Source organism: Vanellus vanellus (assembly GCF_965231255.1).
Source record: "Vanellus vanellus genome assembly, chromosome: Z".
Lineage (NCBI taxonomy): Eukaryota > Metazoa > Chordata > Aves > Charadriiformes > Charadriidae > Vanellus > Vanellus vanellus.
In genome coordinates, this window is record NC_138908.1 from 11027900 (window position 1) to 11051015 (window position 23116).

Here is a 23116-nt window from a genome sequence, read left to right on the forward strand (position 1 = left end):
TAGTCTATTTGTGAATTGGTAGTTATGTTCTTTGAGACAGCTGCATATATTTTATGTTTCGCATGAAAGAATGAACAGAGTGCATGATTCATATCTGTGGCTTTTCAGGGGAGCTTGAAAAGGGAAATGACAGTCGCCACTGTAGACCTATTTCTCCTGGGGCACTTAATAGCCTGAAAATCCAATCTCCTTTTTGGAGTAGGCAACAGTAAATATTTATGTATACAGCAAGTGCGTATGTGTATATATGCATATATTTATACATATGGCAAACACACATGTTGAGCAAGCATCACCTGCAAAATCTCCAGAAGAGATACAGGAAGAAAGTTTTGTCTGTGTTTTGGGGATATCCTCCAACAGTGGAATTTAAGCCTTTTCACGCTGATGTAGGATCAGGATTGTTTCATCTGTTCCTTCTCATCTTGTTTGTTAGACTAGCTTTTTTTGCCTTGCTATCTTTCTTGTGTATGCATGAAGAATTTAAATATCCTTTTTATGAGGGAACCACAATCTAGATAGAATTCTCATTCTGTGCCACTTTACTTCATGAACCAGCCTTGATGGCTCCTCTCACTCCTGCCTGTTCACCATGGTGTTGCAAGAAGTGACCCTCTATATGGATATGAAAAAATTTTGATGAGTGAGTGAATGAATGAACTGAAAATTTAGAGAGAAAGTAGATCTTTAAAAGGTAATTTTGTATAAATCAAAATCCAACAGATAATGCTGTTAAACTTCATACCTCCAAGTCTTGTTTAATGTTCTTCTTAGTATTTTGATTACAGAGCCCTCTAGGGAATACTTAGAATGTTTGGTATGGCAATCAGAGAAGTATCGGGATAATATGAACTCTCTTTTGCTTGTTGGTAAGGATTTCTAATTGATGATCAATTTCTAATTGATGTTGAAGAGTTCCATGTACATGGAGAAAATATAGGGCGAAAATTAACGTTATATTACAGAGCACATCTTTTGAGCCATTGAAGTTTATCCAACTAATGTAACCCTTTGAAGTTTGGATTATTTTACTCTGTTAGTACATATAAAAAGTTACAGTATGGAAACATAGAAGTTGGTATGTCATGTATCCTTCTATGGAGGTAATTTGAATGAAGTAAGAGTTTTATTTCATTCTGAAAATGTTCAGAAAACATTGACATTTGGTGGTCTGTTGAACTCATTCTGTGCGATATTCCTCCTTAAATAATGTTTCAAAATATGTATCAATCAATAGAAAAGTACTGTTAATGCAAAATAATAACTTGACAAGTTCATGTTAGGAAGCAAAATATACAAAACCAAAATAAGATTCAGGTTATTTCTGACAGCACCAGAATAGTTGTTACCACTGTTCTTTCATTTCATTTTATTTGCCTTCATTTTAAAAGTCTCAGGATTAAGTTATCTATGTTGGCTTGTTATGTTGTCCAATTCATTTGCACATTCATTTATAGTTGAAAAGAATGTATGGTAGACTCATTACTATTTAAGTTTGTTTTTTTCTTCAGGTAAGGATTATGTTAAGTCTTTGTAAGCATGGCAAGTAAACCCACAGATAATGAACAAGATCATTTGTAACTTAAGTAAAGCAGCTACACGTTATTAGATCTCAAAAAGTGTAACACCCCCCTTACTTGTACATTCAATAAGTACAAAGCCTACATGCTCTGAGAAGACTTAACTGCTTTGCTCTTAAGTCTGTTAAAGGAGACTGAGTTACAAATGGCAGTATAAACTATGGATATTTGTAGTAGGTCATCAGTACTTGGTAGCTTTCATTTCCAAAATGACATTCTGTTTTCATGTTTCTAGATTATTAATATTATATGTTGATTTCTGGGTTTTTTTTGTAGAGCATCAGACTGTTAAACTTGCATATTGGTGTCATTCACTGACAGAGCTGAAGGAAATGCTACCAGTTGAGGTAGAAGCACCAATGCTTAGCTCTCTAGAGGAGGGTTGGTGGCTTCATTTGGGTTTAAATCCAGTCTCTGTAGAAACTTTGGAGCAATTAAATATGGATGCCAGTAATGCAAACAATTTGCTTCCTACAGAAGTAGAAACATTCACGCAATTTACATCCTATCAGTTAGAAAGTAAGTATTTTCTTTTTTAAAAAAAATGATAAAAAGTTAAAGATTGATACTTTAACAGAGAATCAGAGTGACAGTTACATACGTCCAAGAAGGAAGGAAATGGAAGATTTCTTATTCTCAAGAACAAAATGTTTTATAGCAATGTGAAGTAGCAACACTACAACAATTAAGGTGTACTTTCACAGCTTAGGACAAATTGTAGAACAGAAGTGTTTAACTACAGAAAGTTACCTTTTCTATTTATGTGCAGATGAAAAATAGCCTCCATCAGCCATATTATTTTTTAATAAAATAGTTTTATACACGATAATTGCTTAACAAATAGTAATTTTGCACTGGAATATTTTAACAAAGCAGATATTCATATGGTCCTATCTGCAGATGATGAGTGGGCAGAGTATGTTACAGTGAAAATTCTTTATTTTGTGATGCTATTCAGATGGGGTTTTTCAGGCTGGCTGTGGTTTCAAATGTGAACCACTCATAAACTTCAAAATTTCTCATGGACTGTTATGCATACTTGTAATCAAACTTCAACAGAAAATGCAAAAAGGTACTTAGATTTTATTATATAACTTAGATTTTATATATTACGTATGTAACTTATCTATAACATATGTAACATATATATAACATTATATATATATAGTTATATATATAACTTATTATATATATTACTTATGTAACTTATATTTTATATAACTTTAGATTTTACTATATAAGGCACCAGTTGTGGCTGTAGAACACTGAGGATTGACAGTAACATGATATATTGTGAAACAAATAGGCACCACTCATGAAAGAACATTTCCACTTAACTTCTTTTTACATATCATAAAGTGTTTAGCTGCTGTGTTTAACATGGATGCTGTAGCAGCAATGCAAAAAATTGCAGTTCTAGCAAAGCACATCTTTAGGGAGAGCTAATTGCATGGTTGCTTCTTTTTTTTCTCTAAAAGAAACCACTGTTAATCTTTTAATCTTTCTTCCTAATGAAATATGTTACATTCCACTTCCTAGAAATCTAACACCAGTAAGCACGGTGCAGATGGTGAAAACTTTTCCAAACAGTAGCATGGCCTTCTTTTTCTCAACATCATACATTTTTACGTAGGACTGATCAGTACAAATTTTCTAAAAATGGATTCTAATGATCTGGGAAGGCAGAAAGAAGACATAAAAAAATGCTTTTTCTATAGTTATCCAAAATAGTTAACTCCAACCAGGAGAAATAAAAGAAAAAATCTCTGTTGCAGTGAAGAAATTAAGTTTTGGTTTTTAGGATGGCTTGAAGAGAAGAATTCCATGACAAACCAGGAGCTGCTTTTTGCTGAAAGACATGAGTCGGACAAAGTAATTAATCTTTATAAGTCACCACAGACTCAAAGGCAGTACCTTGCCCTGCATATGAGCGCTGCATCATCTACCAAAATTCATAGTACAAATACATCTGTGGAAGTGCTTACTGGAGAAAGCATAACGAAGATTAATAAAGAAGAGGCAATTTATTTCTTAAACCAAGAAAAGAAACCGCCCAAATCAACTGAATCAGTCAGCTATAAAGACGTGTCTTCTAAACAAGACGACTCATCCAGTAGTCAAAAGCCTGCATCATTTGCACTTGCTGCAAAATGGGACAACGATGATTCTGATCTGACCAACTTTATCATGCTGAGGTCTAAACATACACTCACCCAAAGAGAAGAAGAAAATTATGTAGATAGTCCTGGAAAAGGTATGTGAACCACTTTATTTTGCCATTTTCCAAGCTTAATTCTGCTCTGTTAAAGCAGTTGCAATAGGTGCTGGTTCATGTTAGTGGATTTACGGGGGAAAGAATTCTTTAAAGTAACATTTTTATGATCTTTAAGGTAGCTGAAATTTCAGCTAAGGACCTTACCTTTTGTTTTTTCCTTTAGATATCTTAGGGGATTTTGTTTATTTGTTTTGGTTGACGGCATGCTGTGGTTTTGGTTTTGGAGGGTTTTTTGGTCATGGAAGTGGTTTTTAAGGAAGTTATTGGAAGTGGTCAACATGGATTTACCAAGGGTAAATCATGCTTGACCAATCTGATAGCTTTCTATGATGTTATAACTGGTTGGCTGGATGAGGGGAAAGTTGTGGATGTCATCTACCTTGACTTTAGCAAGGCTTTTGACACTGTCTCCCATGACATCCTCATTAGGAAGCTGAGGAAGTATGGGCTAGATGAGGTGACAGTGAGGTGGATTGAGAGTTGGCTGCGGGACAGAACTCAGAGGGTTGTGATCAGCGGCACAGAGTCTAGTTGGAGGCCTGTAACCAGTGGTGTCCCCCAGGGGTCAATACTTGGTCCAATTTTGTTCAATATATTCATTAATGACCCGGATGAGGGGACAGAGTGTATCCTCAGCAAGTTTGCTGATGATACCAAACTGGGTGGGGTGGCTGACACCCCAGAGGGCCGTGCTGCCATCCAGCGTGACCTGGACAGGCTGGAGAGCTGGGCAGAGAAGAACCTAATGAGGTTCAACAAAAGCAAGTGCAAGGTCCTGCACCTGGGGAGGAAGAATGCTAGGCACCAGTACAGGTTAGGGGCGGACCTGCTGGGAAGCAGCTCGGAGGAGAAGGATCTGGGGGTTGTGGTAGACAGTAAATTATCCATGGCCCAGCAATGTGCCCTTGTTGCCAAAAAGGCCAATGGAATCCTGGGCTGCATAGGGAAGAATGTGGCCAGTAGGTCGAGGGAGGTCATTCTCCCCCTCTACTCTGCACTGGTGAGGCCACAACTGGAATACTGTGTCCAGTTTTGGGCTCCCCAGTTCAAGAGGGACAGGGAACTGCTGGAGCGAGTCCAGCGAAGAGCAACTAAGATGATTAAGGGCTTGGAGCATCTGCCTTATGAGGAAAGGCTGAGAGAGCTGGGACTCTTTAGACTGGAGAAGAGAAGGCTGAGGGGAGACCTTATTAATGCTTACAAGTATCTAAAGGGTGGGTTGAAGGAGGATGGAGCCAGACTGTTTTCAGTGGTTCCCAATGACAGGACGAGGGGTAATGGGCACAAGTTAGAACATCGGAAGTTCTGTTCAAATACATGGAAAAAATTCTTTACGGTGAGGGTGGCAGAGCACTGGCACAGGCTGCCCAGGGAGGTGGTGGAGTCCCCTTCTCTGGAGATTTTCAAGACCCGCCTGGATGCAGTCCTGAGTAATGTGCTCTGGGCAATCCTGCTTTAGCAGGGGAGTTGGACTGGATGATCTCTAGAGGTCCCTTCCAACTCTGATGATTCTGTGATTCTGTGATTCTGTGAAATGTATGAGCTTATTCCTGTTCTGACAAAGTAACTCTAAACAGTACTTAGTCCAGAAGATCCCTTCTGTCCATATGTCCTGAATCAGATCTGCTGGCCTCTTTGGATAAATAGTAGTTATCAAATTACTTGTAGCTATCAAATAGTAATTATCAATACTCGTCCTTTTGTAGAACCAACATAGCCTAGACAATGAACAAATTATTCTCTGGAAAGAACCATTTGAGCCAGTTACATTGTGCAGAAACCATCAAACAATGAGGCAAAACAGGTCTTAGGGAAAACAGAAAGTTGTTGGTAGTACTGTTCTGATGACAACGCTTATGCAGGAATCTCACACTATGCATTGGGCATTGCAGAAATGCAAAATAGCAGAGAGGAAAAAGACTTAGAAGAAATTCTGTGTTAGTTTTAAAAAGCAACTATTTGTGACACAAAATATCAGGAGACAGTGACATATTTCCAGATCCACTTTTCAAAATAAAATCATGTTAAAAAAATAATATTTTTCTTTTTTTGGACTTGTGTGGCAGAATATTTATCACTTCTATCTGTGTTTCAGTTATATGTCCCAGCATTAAAAAAAAGAAAGAGATTACAGTTGTTACATAAACACTTTCAGCAATAATTCCTATGCAGTACAATTAGGATATTTATTTAATCGCAAGCTTATGTAATCTTGTGGAGGAAATTATTTCTTGGTATAATTAATCTTTTACTGACACTGGTAGACATGCATAAAACACTTCTGTGGCCTCGGAAAGCAACAATCCCAATTTTGAAAGTAGGAGATCAAGGTACCTTGAACTGAAGTTTTATGCTACCATCTAGTGAACTCTGACTAGAACTGCATCTCCTAACAAGAAATCCAAATGTATTGAAAGGCAAGCTGTGTTACACTTATGAATAGGCTTGTGGAGGTTTAAGTAAGTTAAATGCAGTTTACAATATGTTTACAAGTAGACCCTAGTGTTGCAGATCAGTTCTGTCTGATATATAGTGAACCCATTAAAAAGTATAGGTCTTACTACACTGATGTAAAAATTATGTAAATTATTGTATACTTTTGTAATAATGAAAAGGTTTTATTAGGGGTCTTTCTAAATTTAACTGAAAATAAGAAATGACAGCAGTGCTTGTAGGGCTCTTTCTCTATTGTCTTTGTTGTTTGGCTTATTTTTTAAAGATGTCATTATATATAATATTTAGTTCAGAAAATACACAGGAGGGAAATAGTAGAAACAGTTCATCGATCCCATTTTGAACCGTACAGCTTTTCAAAATGAAGAAGGTTGTCTTAACTTAACTAGAAAAGAAATTTGTTCTTTCTTTTCTGTCTCTGTATGATCAGTTTGTTTTCTGAGGAAACTGACATTCTTAACTAGAAAAAATCAGCAGTATTTAGGAGACACCTGTTCAGCCAGAACCCCTCTCAGAAATAAGGTGGTAGAGCTGCCAAAGGAAGCTTTGTGGGCAGAAGCTGTAGCTCATGCATCAGTATTTATAAGAAAGGAAGGAGACTTAGAAATAGTAACATGTTGCAGAAGATAGCTATAAGACAGTAGAAAAAGTTATTTTCAATAAGCAATTTTTCTTTTCTTTTTTTTCCTGCCATTTTGCAGCTTCCATGTTCTTTCTGGGTCACTTACAGTACCTAACCTTTTCTACTCACAGTCACTGAGATATTTTTCATAATTTGAGCTCCTTGTAGTCAGCAGCTTCTTTTCTCTCATAGATGGTTTTTCTCCATATGCACTTTCCTATGCAGCTATATTGTAGAGCTATAGTACCAGCTCCTTAATTTTGCCAGTTCTGTATTTCTGCCCGAAGGAAGAGGAACCTGATAATGCCTGACTTCTTGGGCTGTGAAGGCTGACAGGGCCTCATCTCTCTCTGTGTCTGTATGGTTTTTCCATACTATATAAGCCCATGAAAACAACAAAGAAGTTCAAGAAAAGAAAAGATATGTCATAGAAACTACTTAATTTGATAATAGTTTTGCATGTAGAGTAATTTATAGAATGGTTTTCTTACTCATTGAACTGTTTTTTTTGATATTTGTATCTAAATGTTCGCTTGTGGTTTAATGATTTAGTGCTACAACCTGAAGAACAACCTATGCATGTTCTCAAAGAGAACAGTTCTGTTTGTGAGACTGTAACAATAGAAGAAAAAGAACTAGAGAATGACGACAGTGTCACAGTCAATATTCCAGCATCGGGTATAGTATTTATGAATATTATTTATTTTATATAGCTTTGCAATATAATTTTATATTAACTAGTACTACTCAGACAAATATGGAAATTTCTGCTCCTTGTGACTGAAAACATTCCAAATAGATGGATATTTGTTTTTACAGAGGTGTGAGAACAGGCTATGGAATTCTGTCTTCAGACTAAAGCCAGTTGCAGGCAAACTAAAAAGTACAGACTTTGAGTTATGTCTGATTTAAACCATCAGACATGAAATCTCTTCATGCCAATCAGTAACCTCAAATTATTATTCTGCATTATTTCTCTGACAAAGAAAATGAGGGAATGGGAGGTGGAAGGGATTGGCAGTCATTTTGGTAGGAAATGTCTTTAACACAGTAGTAATTCACTAGGGGTTTATCTCATACATGACTGAGCCTTACCCTGTGAACTCTTGCTGTTGTACTTTTCAAGGTACTGTATCAAAGAACATGCACTGACAGAAATTTTGTCACACAGTAGATATGGTGGAGAATAGCCTGGAAGATATTTACAAGATTTGTACAGCCTCAAATTAAGCACATACAGTGCTAGGAAGTTGTAGGCCTAGCACAGATTAGTTTGTTTTTCCATGGAAGTACATTGAAAGGCTGAGAGAGCTGGGACTCTTTAGACTGGAGAAGAGAAGGCTGAGGGGAGACCTTATTATGGCATACAAGTATCTAAAGGGTGGGTTGAAGGAGGATGGAGCCAGGCTCTTTTCAATGGTTCCAAGTGACAGGACGAGGGGCAATGGGCACAAGTTAGAACACAGGAAGGTCCGTTCAAATACACGGAAACACTTCTTTACAGTGAGGGTGGCAGAGCACTGGCCCAGGCTGCCCAGGGAGGTTGTGGAGTCCCCTTCTCTGGAGATTTTCAAGACCCGCCTGGATGCAGTCCTGAGTAATGTGCTCTGGGCACTCCTGCTTTGGCAGGGGAGTTGAACTAGATGATCTCTAGAGGTCCCTTCTAACTCTGAAAATTCCGTGATTCCGTGATTCACTCAAACCAGGTACTTAGTGGGAGTCTCTTTCAAAGAACCAGTGAAAGAGTAGAGCAGTATTTTGATCCGTTCCCATCTGAGATGGAAATCACATAGCAGTGATACCAAGTTGGGTTTTCAGGCAGATGCCAAAATGGTTAAATTGCAGACAGAATGGGAACAGTGTAAAAAGAGACAACTGCAAAGAACTCAGACAGCATGGACTGTAACCCAAGGCTGGAGCGGGAGGCCAGTACAAGTCAGTCTACGAGGTTAAGTGCACAGTTACGATACTGATATGAAAGGAATATGCGGGACAGAGCACAAAGTTCACCCAAAGAATAACAAGGTGGCCCCTTCAAGAAGAGAAAAGAAACCACCAAGGACTCTCAGGACCACGGCTAAGGAGGAAAGTGTACATGCGACTGGGAGGTGTTAATGAAATAATTTTCATATGTATAAATTGCATGAATACGTAAAGCCTATGATGTATAAATAGGGTCTAGCTAGAAGCTGTGGTGTGCACACTGGGTGGAGTGATCCCCTGTGCGCCCAGCACTGCAATAAAGAGAATGCCTGCCTTTTAATACTACATTGGTGTTAAGGAGTTTATTCTCAATTTCAGTGACAACAGCATTAAGCTTATTTTTAAATGTTTTTTAAAATAAATTTTGAAGCAAGATGCTTTTAATGGAACTGGGAAAAAAAAAAGTTTTTCTGCAGTCAAAACAAAAATTAGCATTTTACAAAGGTAGCATTTGTTGGGACTGAAAGTCCTATTGCAGTCCTTGAAATAAAGTTTTACCATTTTTCACCATGGTGGCCTTGCAAAGGAAAGAAAAGGATCTCTCTGAAAAACAAGCTATGGCCAAAACAGAGATTAGAAAGATTCACGCAACCGTTTTTCTTAACAGTGGTGCATTGAGGTGCATGGTTAGAAATACATTTTAAAAAAAAATTATACATTAATACAACAATGCCCGAATGAAATTATACAACGAGCATCCAAAATACTATAGTATCTGACCTACTTCCATAAAGGCTGAAAAACTGGACACAGTAATACACCTTTTTTTAGAATGCTTAAAAATATGAAGTTACTAATTGCTTATGAAGTAGTGCATTGACCAAGTGAAGTTATGTCAGCTTCTAGTCAAATAATTTGTATAGATCAGTTGAAAGTATTTTTGAAAAATAAGAGTAAATCTTTGAAAATGAAGAACCACAGAGTTCTGATCTTGTTGATGTGATCAACTCAACTATAATTTTAAAAAATGGGTATGGAGAATTTTGCCTTTTTACCTGAGGAAACACATCCCTTTCAACTCATTTGGCAATTGACAGCTCTGTCATGCATACTATAGCAAGAAACTTAGTTGTAATTTGGAAAGAATTGTAAAACAGACACCTGGAAGCAATTAAGAACTGTTAGTATGAAAACACAGAGAGAGTAACAAGTTGGCTTGTTTAGCCTTGCTAGACAAAGACATTAGAAGCTAAGTACCAGGGAAGGTACTTAACCAGGGAAGAAGTTAAGTATCAGGCTGTTTAAGTTGAAGTTATATTAACGAGTGGATGTAAAAGGACTAAGTTTGAGTTTAGACTATGAAGTAGAAGGCGGCTGTAGAACAATGGAGTAATAGTACAATATTAGTGGGAGTCACAGGAGTAGAAAGTCCTAGCTTTTCATCATGGAGTTTCATCATTTTAGGAAATGCATGGAGTAACATGGTTGCCTGCTGTGAGGATCAGCTTAATCCTACCACTCAGTAGGCTCCCTGGCAAGCAACTGTTTTTCTATTAATGTTACAGCTTTCATGAAGAAGTCAGTTTTGTTTGTATTTTGCTAGGTCTTTTGAATGTTCTTGTTCAGTGGTAGTATATGAAACCAAACTTTATTATTATGTTTTGTTTATTGTGCTTGTCCAGAAAGCCAATGCCAGGCATACTGCCTCTTGGAAGAAGCAGCCACTCCTGTTCTAAAAGATCTGATACATCTGGGTGTACTTGCTTCTGTAAATTGGAGTTTTGACAGCGTTAAATTTGATCATACAAGGTTTTTCTTAAAACAGCAAGAGAAAGTGATATGTGATCATTTTAAAGAAGGTATGTCCTTTTTAAAAAATCATTGTTTTTTTCTTCTTTAATACTAACACAGGTTTAATTTGTGACACAAGGTTCAAGATGTTTGATAAATTAATAATAAAACTTTCAGCAGTTTATCTTGTAGAGTCACTGTAATTGATTTCCTCTTTTATTTCCAAAATAATGTCTCTTAGTTCCTCAGCATTACATTTATTAACCTGAATATTGTAATATAAAAAGTATTCTAATTTAATTTAATTTTAAAATATTTTAGATATGCTTCAGAAATGTTGCTTCTGTATCAAACAATGTTTAAAATTTTTTATGCTAGATTTAAAAATTAAAAGATGTGTTTGTGGTTTTGTGGTTTCTTTACTTTTAGTACCTATTGTTTGTCATGCTTGCATGATGCAAAATGCTAAGCCTATGTTAGAAATCAGGAGAAAAAAGATTTATATTAATTTGGTTCCTTTCTTACTTCCATTTCTTTCCTATGTGGTATGTGAAAACCCTATAAAACCAGAAAAATGAAAACAAAAGCCAGCAAAATCAGTGACCCCTTACGAAGATTTTGGCTGTAGATAAAGAGAGGGTCAGGAAAACCTCACAGCAAAATACAGACTGTGTTTCAGGAAGATTTAGAAAGCTATTGGGTATTTCAGATTATTTTTTGAGTTGTACTGCTTATATTTTAGAACTAGTTGTAAGTACAATATAAGTGGCTGTCTACTACCTGCCAAGTTTTTATATTATGCCACAAGTTATGTGATGAACTTTAGCTACCTCAACTTTATTGCTTTCTGTATTGAATGTATTTTTCTCAAAATAAAACTAAAGATAATGAAATTACGAGTGAGAAGGCAAACAAAAAAAATATTAGTAGTCTCTGCTGAATGACAGCCTGTGGTCTATAGAAATACTATCTTAAAATTGTTGGCAGCAGGGTTCTCTTAATTTGAGGGAGCTTACAAAAAAGCAAACGCCATCTTCACAAACATGAGGGAGAAACTCAGTATCTATCTGTATCAGTGAATCACAGAAAGGAAAACATTGCTGAGAAAAGTGTACAAAGAACACTACTGCTTCTCAAGATCAAGTAAGAAAATATGTACGAGTCTGTATTTTAATTCAAGATTAACTTAAGAAAACTAATATCCTTTCAAATGCAGTTTATGTGCTATAGAAATGTAGCCTAAAGTAGGAGCTGGGCCAAGTGGCATGTGTATTCAAACTTCAGGGCCCTCTTTGCTTGTACATTAGCTATGCAGTATATTGCCAGTTGCTAAAATTACAGCAGTGAAATCAATGAAAATGTTTAGTGGCTGAAATACTGATGAAGTAAATAGTCATCTATTGGACCTTCCTTTTAAGGGCAAGTGTTTTCTGAGGAATAGATAATATCTACCCATCCCTTTTTATACAAAAATAACTGTGTTGAACACAAGATTGACCTATGAAATAGATGGGTCTTTGGATTACAGCTCAAGGAAAGCAGTAAAAACTTTTTGCTCTTGGTTTAAAATACTGAAAAAAGTCAGGTTGATTCAGCTGGGAAGTCTTGCATTTTGTCCCTACCTAAAGAAGCAGGAGATAAGAATTTTCTTGCTGGAAGGTCCATAGAAACATAGAAAAGAGGAAAGACTCTTGGACATATCCCATCCATTCCCAAGAAATATTTCTCTAACTGTACAGGAGATTCCAAAACCTCCCTGGTAACTTACTTCACTCTTTTATTGCCTTCTGGTTTTAAATATTTTCACAATATCCAATCTCATTCCACTTTACTCGAGAGTATGCTGATGCATTTTCTCATTAATCCTCCAGGAACACAGAAAACAATCACTTACTGTGATGGTATTGATCTATTAGAAGATTAGTATTCCCCTGCTGGTCTTTTCTTTCTGCACCAAATACCACCAAATGCTCCAGTCTCTCTTCATAAAGTGTGGTTTCTTACTGTCTTGCTTTGTTTCTAAATGACCTGTATTCTTTACTGATTTTTTATGGTGAGTGGTGTCAAGAACTGGACATAGTCCTTCAGTTTCAGCACCTTCACTGACAGAGATGAACAGTCAATTTCTGTCTTGTGATACAGAATAATAGCAAGATCTTTGCGTTCCATGATGTTTCCAGCTAATTCTTCTGTATGCTGTGTTTATACGTTTTGATTTTTTCCTCCCTAAGTGCTTCACTTGTCTTTTTGAATTAAAAGCTATTTTGATCCCAGTACACAGAACTAGCTAATATTTTTTGTATAATGCACCTCATTCAGTAATTCCTTGATCAACTGTAGTCATTTATTCTTTAATTATCTTCCTCAACCATTTTTAGCATCTTGAAGTATGCTTTTTAAAGTCCACTTACTCTGTAGCAGTCACATACTTCCTCTCTTAAGATAGTGAACTACACCACTCCTGTGTGCAATTCCCAAAAATGTCTTGCTTCTTCAGACTAGTAATTCCTTCCTGTTCAGTCAGGTCCTTGAAGATTTATTCAAAACGGGTAGGCAATACAGAATATGTAGCCCATAAACTGATATACTCTGTGGGTCAAAGAAGCAGCAGATGTCCTCCAAATTTACCTTCACACAGAATGTTAAGCTTACCATCAGGAGAGGTTAATTAGGTGTGGGGAAGGTGATATCAGAAGTTAAGACTTCTTAATGGATCGTTATTGGAAGACAATCGGTATTTTTCTCATGATATGTGTGAAGACTAGCCAGGTCCAAATCATTTGCCATAAAGAATGTGGGTTTTATAGTCTAAGATTTGTTGAAAAGACTCTGTGAAAAGCTCAATTTGAGGTTATCACTGCTTTAAAATTGCTTATTGATTAGTGGATAATCCACCATTTTTATTTCTTAGAAACAGTTCTGAAATTTTTGGAAAATGGGTTAGAAGGAGTTAGAGTGCTGTTCAAAAATTTAGCAATTTGACTAGTCAGACGAGGAAATAGTAATGTGAACAGCTGGGCTTATATGACAGACCAAAAGATGGGAAATTTATCAGTTTCCATGTATACTTAAAGATTGCCTACTGAAATCAGTAAGGCAGTGTGGATTTAATGGCACACCTAGGGGAACTGTTATCCCCTCCTCCAGCAAGCAGCATCTATCCCCATGCACCTTTCAAAAACACTTCCCTGTGTGACACTTGCTCTGGGTCAGATGACATGGAAGAAGTTATGCCGTATCTTAAGCTGTTTGCCAAGATCACCAGATCCTACCTTTCAAGATTATGTCTGTTTAAGTGTGTTTAATGAAAATTCTGCGATACCGGGATCTTTTGAATTGATTACATATGTATAGCGTGATTTCTGAAATTTTATACAGACCACACCTGTGTCTTCTATTTGTAAAGGTAAAATAGATGAGAAGGAGATCATGCTGTTCAGACATGCTGCTCTGGTGCACCTGCTGGTGACAGTTCGAGATCTTCTCTTAACGTGTGGCTTGGACACAGCATTAGGTTTGTTTTCAGTAGTGAATAACGATACCCAGAAACCCAATGCCTTGTGTGTATTCTGCAGTCTCTCCTTCATGTATGTCCACTGTGATTCTTTGCCATCAGTGTACCTCCAGCATAGCTTCAATGTGATATTCAATCACCTTTGCTTCCTTATTTCTGTTTCATAATTAGAAATGAATTCACTGTAGACTGGACTTGCGTAGTGTATGTGCACAGTTCATGACTAATATACCACTGTTCGTATTATTACGTGAATTTGACTAAGAAACATTCATATGAACTTCCACATATATAATGTGTTGTCTTGTATCAGAGAATGACAAATTTTCCTTGAAAGCCCTGTGTGGAAACTGAGAAATGCAAAAACAGCAGGTCCTTTGTTGTTTACAATCCACCATCTGCGAGTGTGGAACACTTTCCACCTAAAAATATTCTTGGGCTCCTTTGAAACGAGGTACATAAAACTGAGGGCATTTTAAGCAAAATCTGAAATATTATCTAATGTATCATGAGGCAGGGAGTTTGAAGTTACAGTCCAATTCTTAGTACTGGACTCACACAGAAGTTTTTTTTGAGCTTTTCTGGTCTTATGCTATTCCCATTTGGAAGACGAACATTCATTGTAACCCAATTTTATGCCTGAAATGATAATGTCATTCTTGTCAAGTTTCCATAGTAGTGTATTGTGAATTTTCAGATAGATCTATCAGAACAGATTCATAAGGAGCTGACCTTTTATGAATGCTTTAGGAAAGTCAGGATTCTCTGCCTTTATAGGAGTTAAGGCAGTTCAGAATATCTAACTTCAGTCACTCTGAATTATCCCTTGATGGGTGTTTCCTTAAAATAGATGTAAAATGGAAAACATCTGCCATAAATCAAACTGTGGGGAAAAGAAATTATTTTGTATCCCCTTAAATATTTCTAGCAATAAAAGAGAGGAAGAAAAATACAGAATGAATGCATAAGTAGAATTCTTTTCAATTAATATAAAAAACATAGGAGGATGGGAGGGAGACAAATGAGCAGTTCTTCCTCCTCTGTTCTATTATAGCAAAAGCACTCCTAGATGATATTTCAGAATTACACAGCACCTGTCCTTCCAGATCCCAGCAACACCTCACACACAAAAATGCACAAGTAAAAAAGATCTGAAAAAAACTTAAAAATGGAGCCAGACACTGAGTACGCCCCGTAGTCCTCACTAGTGTTATAATGTTGTGCTGTGCTGTGTAATTCATCACATAGTTATCTATCTTAGGTGTATTTTTTCTTTATTAATTTTCAAGTAGAATCACTGAATCATAGGTTTAGGTTGGAAGGGACCTTGAAGATCATTGAGTTCAACCCCCCTGCTCCAGCATTGTTCACCATAGCATATTATCACCATAGTTGTGATAATATGAAGAGTAGTGAAAACACAGGACATGTGAAGCTTTGGACAGTGGGAGTATAAAGTTGTTACTAAGTATAAACCATATAGGCTAGTTAAACAGTGCTGCTGCTGCTGGTATCTGCAGCTATAGAATGCAATGTTTTACAGTTCTAGCTCGAGTCATATAACAGATACTATAAGAGGTACAGCAGTTTTATAAAGGCCACTTATGTACCTGATTAGTAGTAATAGTATCCTTCCATATTGGTGAGCCATTAAATTTTCATCTTTTTTTGCAAGATACCTTCACATAAATTTTAAATTTATATATAGATTAAACACAAACCTTGGCAATTGTCTTTTGTCACTGCAATTACTTCTTTTGTTGATTTATTAACAGGTTATTTGTCCAAGGCAAAGGATATCTATAAAAACGTCTTAGAATCCTGTTTGAATAACATATGGAGGCAGTTGAAGATTGTGCAGTACAGCAGCCAGAAAAAGCATGAAACAAATCCCAAAATAACAGAACTTCAGTGTCACATTGTAAATTGGATGCAAAGATACGGAGGGGAACACAGTGTTAAGGTTAACTATGTAAACAATTTCCCTAAGGAAACAAAACTTCTCCAAAATATGTGAATAATTATAAAATCACCTTTCAACAAGGGTTGGTTTATGGAAGAAGTCTTATAATTACCTTTCCAACTCACAGTGTCTGTTAAATAAGGATAACATAAAGTTTAAGACCTCTATCAGGAGCAGTGCAGGTTTCTGTTTGATCAAATCTCCCCTTGTTGCATGACTGAAATAACATACATAGGAGTTTTAACATTGTCAGTGCTTCATCTTGTTGCAGGTGGTTTTGTTTCCCTGGTAAGTATATTGTACTGCATCACTTACTGAAAATTATGTTGTAACCTTTTATTTGAAGCCCTCAATCTTCTGGTGCAAATTGAATCATAGCACAAGTCAGGATTGTGTACTTGTACAGTGTGACTCAGCACACACGCACCATGTATATGGGTATTGGTATCCATAGACGACCTCTGCTTAACCCATGTATCAGGCCAATCTTCTGGCACTATAATTATATAAGAAGCAAATATCCGTAAGTGATAGTTATGGCATGGAGGATAGAGTTGTGGAGGAGATTCAAGTTGTCTAAAGATTTTTTTTTCTGGATATGTGAATATTTTGGGTAATAACATGTAGTGCAAAACACCATTGTCCTTTGCAGGCTATTTATTTACAGAATAATTATCACATAATGAAACTGAAGGGATAAAATACATAACTTTTAAGTGTCCTGATTGTTTGGAATAGAATTTTTGCTGCTGAACACACAGCCAAAAAAGACAAATCTTCCAGCTTACTTTCATTTATTTTAATTTCTTTCCATACATCACTTCTTGGAGCTTTCTTCTTCTTTTGCTTCTGTTAAGAGTTGCACTAAGAGCTGTGAACATCTTTTGATTAAATTTTCCTGAGAAGAAAAATATAATAGCTTGTTGTACACCCTTTTAGAATTTAAAAGGGAAATGAAGCAACCAAAACAAAATGGTGTTGATTGTCTTGGTGTCTGTCCTTCAATAGACCCTCTAAGCTGATTTCAGCATCGTTTTCTTGAGTAACATATTTTGCTTTGTGATCCTAGGATTAGGCTGTAGTGGGAGACGTATGACAACTTTGTCATCTTAATGTCAGCTCAGTGACAATTTTGATTTTCTTCTGAACTCCACTAGATAAGATTTTTTAAAAATTTTAACTATAACGCTCCTGAGTTTTCCTTTGCTTGCTTGACTTAAACTTAAGGTCATGCACATATACCCATGAATGTAAGAATATGTATGATTTTATTCACAATTATAAGATTGTTTAGCATCCTCTAGCATTCAGAGACAGGTTTCAATGAGCCAGAATAGGCAGAAGGAGATTCAGTTTTAATAACAAGTAAAAGTTGTACTGTATAAGCCATTTCCTGTTCTATGATAACACTTCACATCAGCATCAGTTAATGTGATCTGACATGATAATCTGGTTATCCTTTTATTAGCCAAAATTGGTATTGATGCAGGATTATAACGGGACATTTCCTTTGTAAGCAAGAAGTTGCTAATGGAATAGAATAAAGTGAGCTTTACTCATTTTTACTCATGATTAGACAGAACATGACTAAAACTGTCATTTAGCTCACAGCAACATGTAATGAGTATGCTGTTGTATCATGGGTGAAAAACCAAGTCTACATTTTAAAATGCAGTTGTCCAAAACTGTTTTGAAAGGAGCCAGTGGGTCATCAAGTAGCTGTTCTGTGCACCAACATATGGAAATAGGAATCTGCCTTAAGTTTGTCAGGCTGACCAATATCCAGAAATTATTTTCTGACAGGATCTAACACACTGTTAGTATTTACATATATAATTATCTTGCGTCCCAAAGTCTTAAGAGTTAGTCAATGCCATGTGCCTCCGTAAAAATCTTATCTTGTGTGCACCATGAAAAGTGTTGATACAATGGCATAAAGGTTCAGAAATCATCCTGTTTGAAAGTGTGGTATCAATCCTGTGTGTATGTATTCTTCTTTACATACTTTGATTATTTTGCACACATTCAGTTTGTATCAGTTGAAACTGTGGACAAGGTAAACTCCTTCTCTGGGAGTGATTCTTTTTAAACTGTGTCAGTTTGTAATACTTTTCAAAATTTTAATCAGTATTTGATGAGTCTCAGAGATAAGGGATCTCTGGCAGGAACACTTCAGTGTACTCCATCTATGGTCTGGAAAATCTTTCTAATTACTACAGCAGTACATCTAGTACCTCCCTCCAGTACATCACCATCTTGCAGGCTGAGTTCTAGATAACTTCAGTTTTAACTTTTGCCTCCATTCGTGTAATTCCTCTAATATGACAGTAATAATCTGTCTAGTGCAACAGGAATAATGTGGTATAATGTCTTGGATAATATCTTTAAATAACATTCTTACTTTGAATCAAATATTCCAGTTTAAGATTTCTTCTAGAACAGCTTTGTTCATAAAACTGAATTCCAATACTGATGTCTTCTATAATATTGTTTCTCCAGGTGTTGTAATAATGCACACATACACCTGTTTCAAATCGTTGGCGACAGGATTAAAACCATCAGCAAAGCTTCAACCTTGATATGGAGAGAGCAGACTTTGGGCTGCTGAAGGAGCTAGTTAGTAAGGTTCCCTGGGAACCTGCTTTTGAAGGTATTGGGGTCCAAGAATGCTGGTCACTTTTTAAGAGCCATCTCTTAAGAGCACAGGAGCAGGCAAGTCCAAAGTGTCAGAAGTCAAGCAAGTGGTGCAGAAGGCCAGCTAGGTTGAGCGTGGATCTTCTTGTAGAACTTAGGCAGAAAAGGAAAGTGTATGGACATTGGAAGCAAGGATAGGTGACATGGGAGGACTACACAGATGATGTTCACCACTGTAGGGAGGTGTTCACCACTGTAATTTGTGCGGCCAAAGCTCAGTTAGAGTTCAAGCTGGCCAGCACTATGAAGGATAACAAAAATGAGTTTTTAAAATATGATAACAGCAAAAGGATAATCAGAGATAACATTGCTTGACAAGGTCAGTCACCTCACAAACAGTGACATAGGCAATGTTGAGACATTTAATGCCTTCTTTGCCTCTGTGTTCCACACTGATGATGGGCCCTGGGACCCCTGGAGCCCTCTGCTATAAGACCATGACTGGCAGGATGATAAACTCCCAGCCAACTCTGAACTTGTTTGAGACTTGCTGCTCCAGCTGGATGCGCATAAATCTGTGGGGCCCAATGGGATTCATCCCAGGGTACTGAAAGAGCTGGCTGGTGTCATCATGGGACCTCTCTCCATTATTTTTCAACTGTCTTGGTAGTCAGGAGAGGTCCCAATTAACTGGAACCTGGCAAATGTTGTCCCAGTTTTCAAGAAGGGAAAGAAGGAAGACCCTGGTAATTACAGGCCTGTCAGTCTCAGTGCCTGGTAAAATTATGGAGAATATTCTTCTGGGAGTTAATGGAAAACACTTGAAAGATGACACAGTCATTGATCATAGCCAGCATGAGTTCATGAGGGGAAAGTCCTGCTTAAACAACTTAATTTCCTTTTATGACAAGGTCAGCCATTATATTGACGAAGGGAAGCTGGTGGATGTGGTGGGTTTGGATTTTAGCAAAGCTTTTGATACTGTCTCTCACAGTATCCTTCTGGATAAACTGTGCAGCACACAGCTAGACAAGTCCATAATATGTTGGGTGAGCTATTGGCTGGTGGGTCGGGCTCAAGGGGTTATACTAAATGGGGTTACATCAGGCTGGTGGCCAGTCATCAGTGGGGTTCCCCAGGGCTCAGTTTTAAGGCCAGTACTCTTTAATGTTTTTTAAAATTATCTGAACTCGGGAGCCGCATGTGCATTAAGTAAGCTTGTTGATGATACTAAACTAGGAGGAGCTGTGGACTCCCTTGAGAACAGAGAGGCCTTACAAGACATCTGGCTAGGCTTGAGAGCTGGGCCATCACCAACTGTATGAAATTTAACAGGAGCAAGTGCCCTCCCCAAGGAAGGGTCACAGCACTAAGCCTGCCAGAGTTCAAGGAGCGTCTGGACCACGCTCTTAGTCATACGGTCTATTTTTAGGTATTTCTGCAAGGAGCAGGAGTTGGACCCAGTGATCCCTATGGGTCCCTTCCAATTTGAGATATTCTCTGATTGTCATTCTGGAAAATTCTGAGGTTTCCATTTTTGCCACCTGCTTAGTCAATCTCATGCTTTCTGTGCAAAGGAGAGAGCAAGATGTATGCAGGCTGAAAGAACAAATTTTTTTACAGTACTGGAGTTTTTTACTTTTTTTCTTCCAGATACTAATCATAACAAGAATGGACTCTGAGAGAGAAAAAGCTGGCCTCATTCACACTTTATCTAGAATAGAAGGTAAAAAAATATTCTATGTGTATTTTTGAAAGAAAAAGTGGCTGTTTATTCTATGCTTTGTTGCATTCCTGTTTGCATGCTTTTTGCAGGTATCTCTCCCTTTTCTCCTCGTCAGGAACCTTTCTGTATACTTTTCTCACTGTTTTCTGTTTCCTAGCTCTTCCATCAGCCTTTTTCCTTTCTTGTAATTTTATTTTCCCCCATTTAAGAGTTCTGGTATGTTTTTTTTTCTGTTGCAGGAGAATGATAATTCATCTGTCAAGTTAAAGGTTTATTTAACAGAACACTAAGGATATGTGGGCAGCCCATTGCCTAATTATAATTGCATCTGTTGTCTTGGTCAGATTGTCTTTTTGTTTTTAGCTGATCGGTGCTTACAAGTTTTCTTCCATGCAGGCTTTTTAAGAGCAGTTAGAATTTAGAAGTCTTAACTAAGCTACCTGGCATAAAATCTTAAATGAGTAGTTAGGTACAGATCATGGTTTCCCTTAGCTATCTGTTGCTGACCTTGTTTGCTAATTTGCTTATGCTACAGCATAAGCTGTAGCAATCTATTAAACTCAAAGAAAAAAAATATACTATTTCTTATATCCCAGCCCCCCACTGATACAAGCAGCATTTTCATCAGTTCATCATTTTACCTGTGAGTAATTTTTGTACAAGCTTGTTCAACATCGCAGATTCGGCCGGTAAAAGAAACCTGTTTCAGAAACTTATGCTTAGAGCAAGCCGCTGATTCCTTTCATATTGCTTTTTAAAACCCATTTTTGTAACTCCTTCTTGCTTGAACCTTGTCAACAGTGTCATGTATTATGTTGTTCTTTTGCCTTTAAAAATAAAGTTAAATTTCCTGTGCTGTTAAAAGAAGAAAGCCTGTCTTTTAGAATGTTTTGAAAGGGAGGAGGCATGTTCACAATGCTTTTACTAATAATAATATTTAAAGAAAAGTTTTAATTTGTTTTAAGATCTTAAGACTTGGTTGCAAACACTGGTCAATCCAACTAACTAAACTTCTGAAGAGAGGCATCTGTGTTACACAGATATCCCTTTTTAGCTACATCTTCCAGTCATACTTGTAAAACTTCAAGTGTACAGAAAGCGTAAAGGAATTTAAACGATAAAGTGGCAAAGATGCTTCCTTTTGCACTAACCTTTAATTTTTCATTTTAAGGTAATCGCATTGTGGGTTTGTGAGGCATGCAAAACCCACTTCTTCCTTGGGTTAAAAAAATGGAAGTTTCTAAATCATTACACCCTTCTGTGCAATGCAAACTGAAATTGTTTAGGACTTTGTCAAGACAGACTTGTAATACATAGACATACAGACTTTATGTAATACATACAATTTTAATATCTTATGTTGTTCTACATTTGCTGCTTACTGGTGTGCATTGATTCATACCTGCAGAGGCTCATTCTTTTTGTGCAGGTTTAAAAGCTATGGATTTGAATTCTGAGAAAAAAGGAACCTTTTTAGGTTGCAAAGATCTCATAAGCAAGTAAGTTAAATTCTTGATTTTTGAGAACAGAGTCTTTACTCAGGACTAACGTCAGTGAAACTTTTGTTACTTTTGTTCATTTCCATGGGACTTTCCAGTCTGGAGTAAAAATTTCAAAATATGGATCTACAGCTTCCTTCTAGGAAGGGAGAAGTTTGTCCACACTGTTGTAAAATGCTTAGTTGTGAGGCTTAGAGTAACTTTTAGAAAACATGAATTGCATGTTTTTAACTTTTTGTTTTGTTTTGCATGTTTTACAAAAACTTGTTTAGAAAAATGTGTAGAAAAACATGTTTGTTTTCCATGTTTTAGAAAAAGGTGGGGGGAAAGGGCATAAGACAGAAATAATGAAAAATTATTACATTGCAGGAAAATATGAATACTTTAAGTAGATAGTTGGAGGAGGGGAAGTACAGCTTTTAATTTTTAAATTAATTTTTAAAGAAATTACGGTTTTAAATTTAGGAAAGGTAAATGTTTTTTTGTAAACAGACTTTAAACAGTGATAATTCTTTCTTAGAAGTAAAAATGTGTTTATTTTGTTCTGAGGGTACTTCTATGTGAACTTAATTTTATGAGTATTTTGTTGTTTTTTTAAGTCTTAGTAGATATTCCTGTGTTATTGTACATAATCAGCAAATTGGAGCTGACTTCCCTTGGACACACTTCTCATTAGTAATGGAATATGATTATTCTGAAAACTCTTGTTGGAAAAATCTGTGCAAAAATCTGAATGTTACTTACATGACTTTTAAAACCACCCTCCCTGAAACAATACAAATGGGTAAGTGCTCTTCAGAATTGTTATAAACAATTGGCCTGGCATATGAAAGGAAAGCATTTTCTGTTCCCTCAAATACTATGTTTGTGTGCCTGTGGAAGAGAATGAGTAACAAATTATGAAGGCTAAAGCCAAGCAAACAGAGCTGGTTTATCTTTACAGCAAGAAAGGATGGTGTTTTTCTGAGGGTGTGATCTTAGTTTTGGCCAGGATGTAGTAGTCAATGTTGGTTGATAAAAGTTCAAGTTCACAGGTTGTTTACAGTTGCTACAAGCTGTATCCGCCCTTCCTCATCCTAAGGGAATGTTGCTGTAGATCTAAAGGAATATAAAGTTTCAAAGACATTCAAAAGAG

At 36.8% G+C, this 23116-nt stretch overlaps 1 protein-coding gene across 1 annotated transcript in view; it reads left to right on the top strand.

Annotated features, from left to right (window-relative positions):
* The window catches only part of SHOC1 (shortage in chiasmata 1), a 55239-nt gene that overhangs the window by 19907 nt on the left and 12216 nt on the right, over positions 1–23116 (top strand). Inside the window, exons 7-16 of the mRNA XM_082497336.1 lie at positions 775–869; positions 1857–2099; positions 3382–3834; positions 7484–7609; positions 10537–10713; positions 14052–14159; positions 15935–16122; positions 20410–20482; positions 21912–21981; positions 22587–22765. Of these exons, the coding sequence (XP_082353462.1) occupies positions 775–869; positions 1857–2099; positions 3382–3834; positions 7484–7609; positions 10537–10713; positions 14052–14159; positions 15935–16122; positions 20410–20482; positions 21912–21981; positions 22587–22765 (1712 nt within the window). The remainder of the gene's footprint in view (positions 1–774; positions 870–1856; positions 2100–3381; positions 3835–7483; positions 7610–10536; positions 10714–14051; positions 14160–15934; positions 16123–20409; positions 20483–21911; positions 21982–22586; positions 22766–23116) is intronic.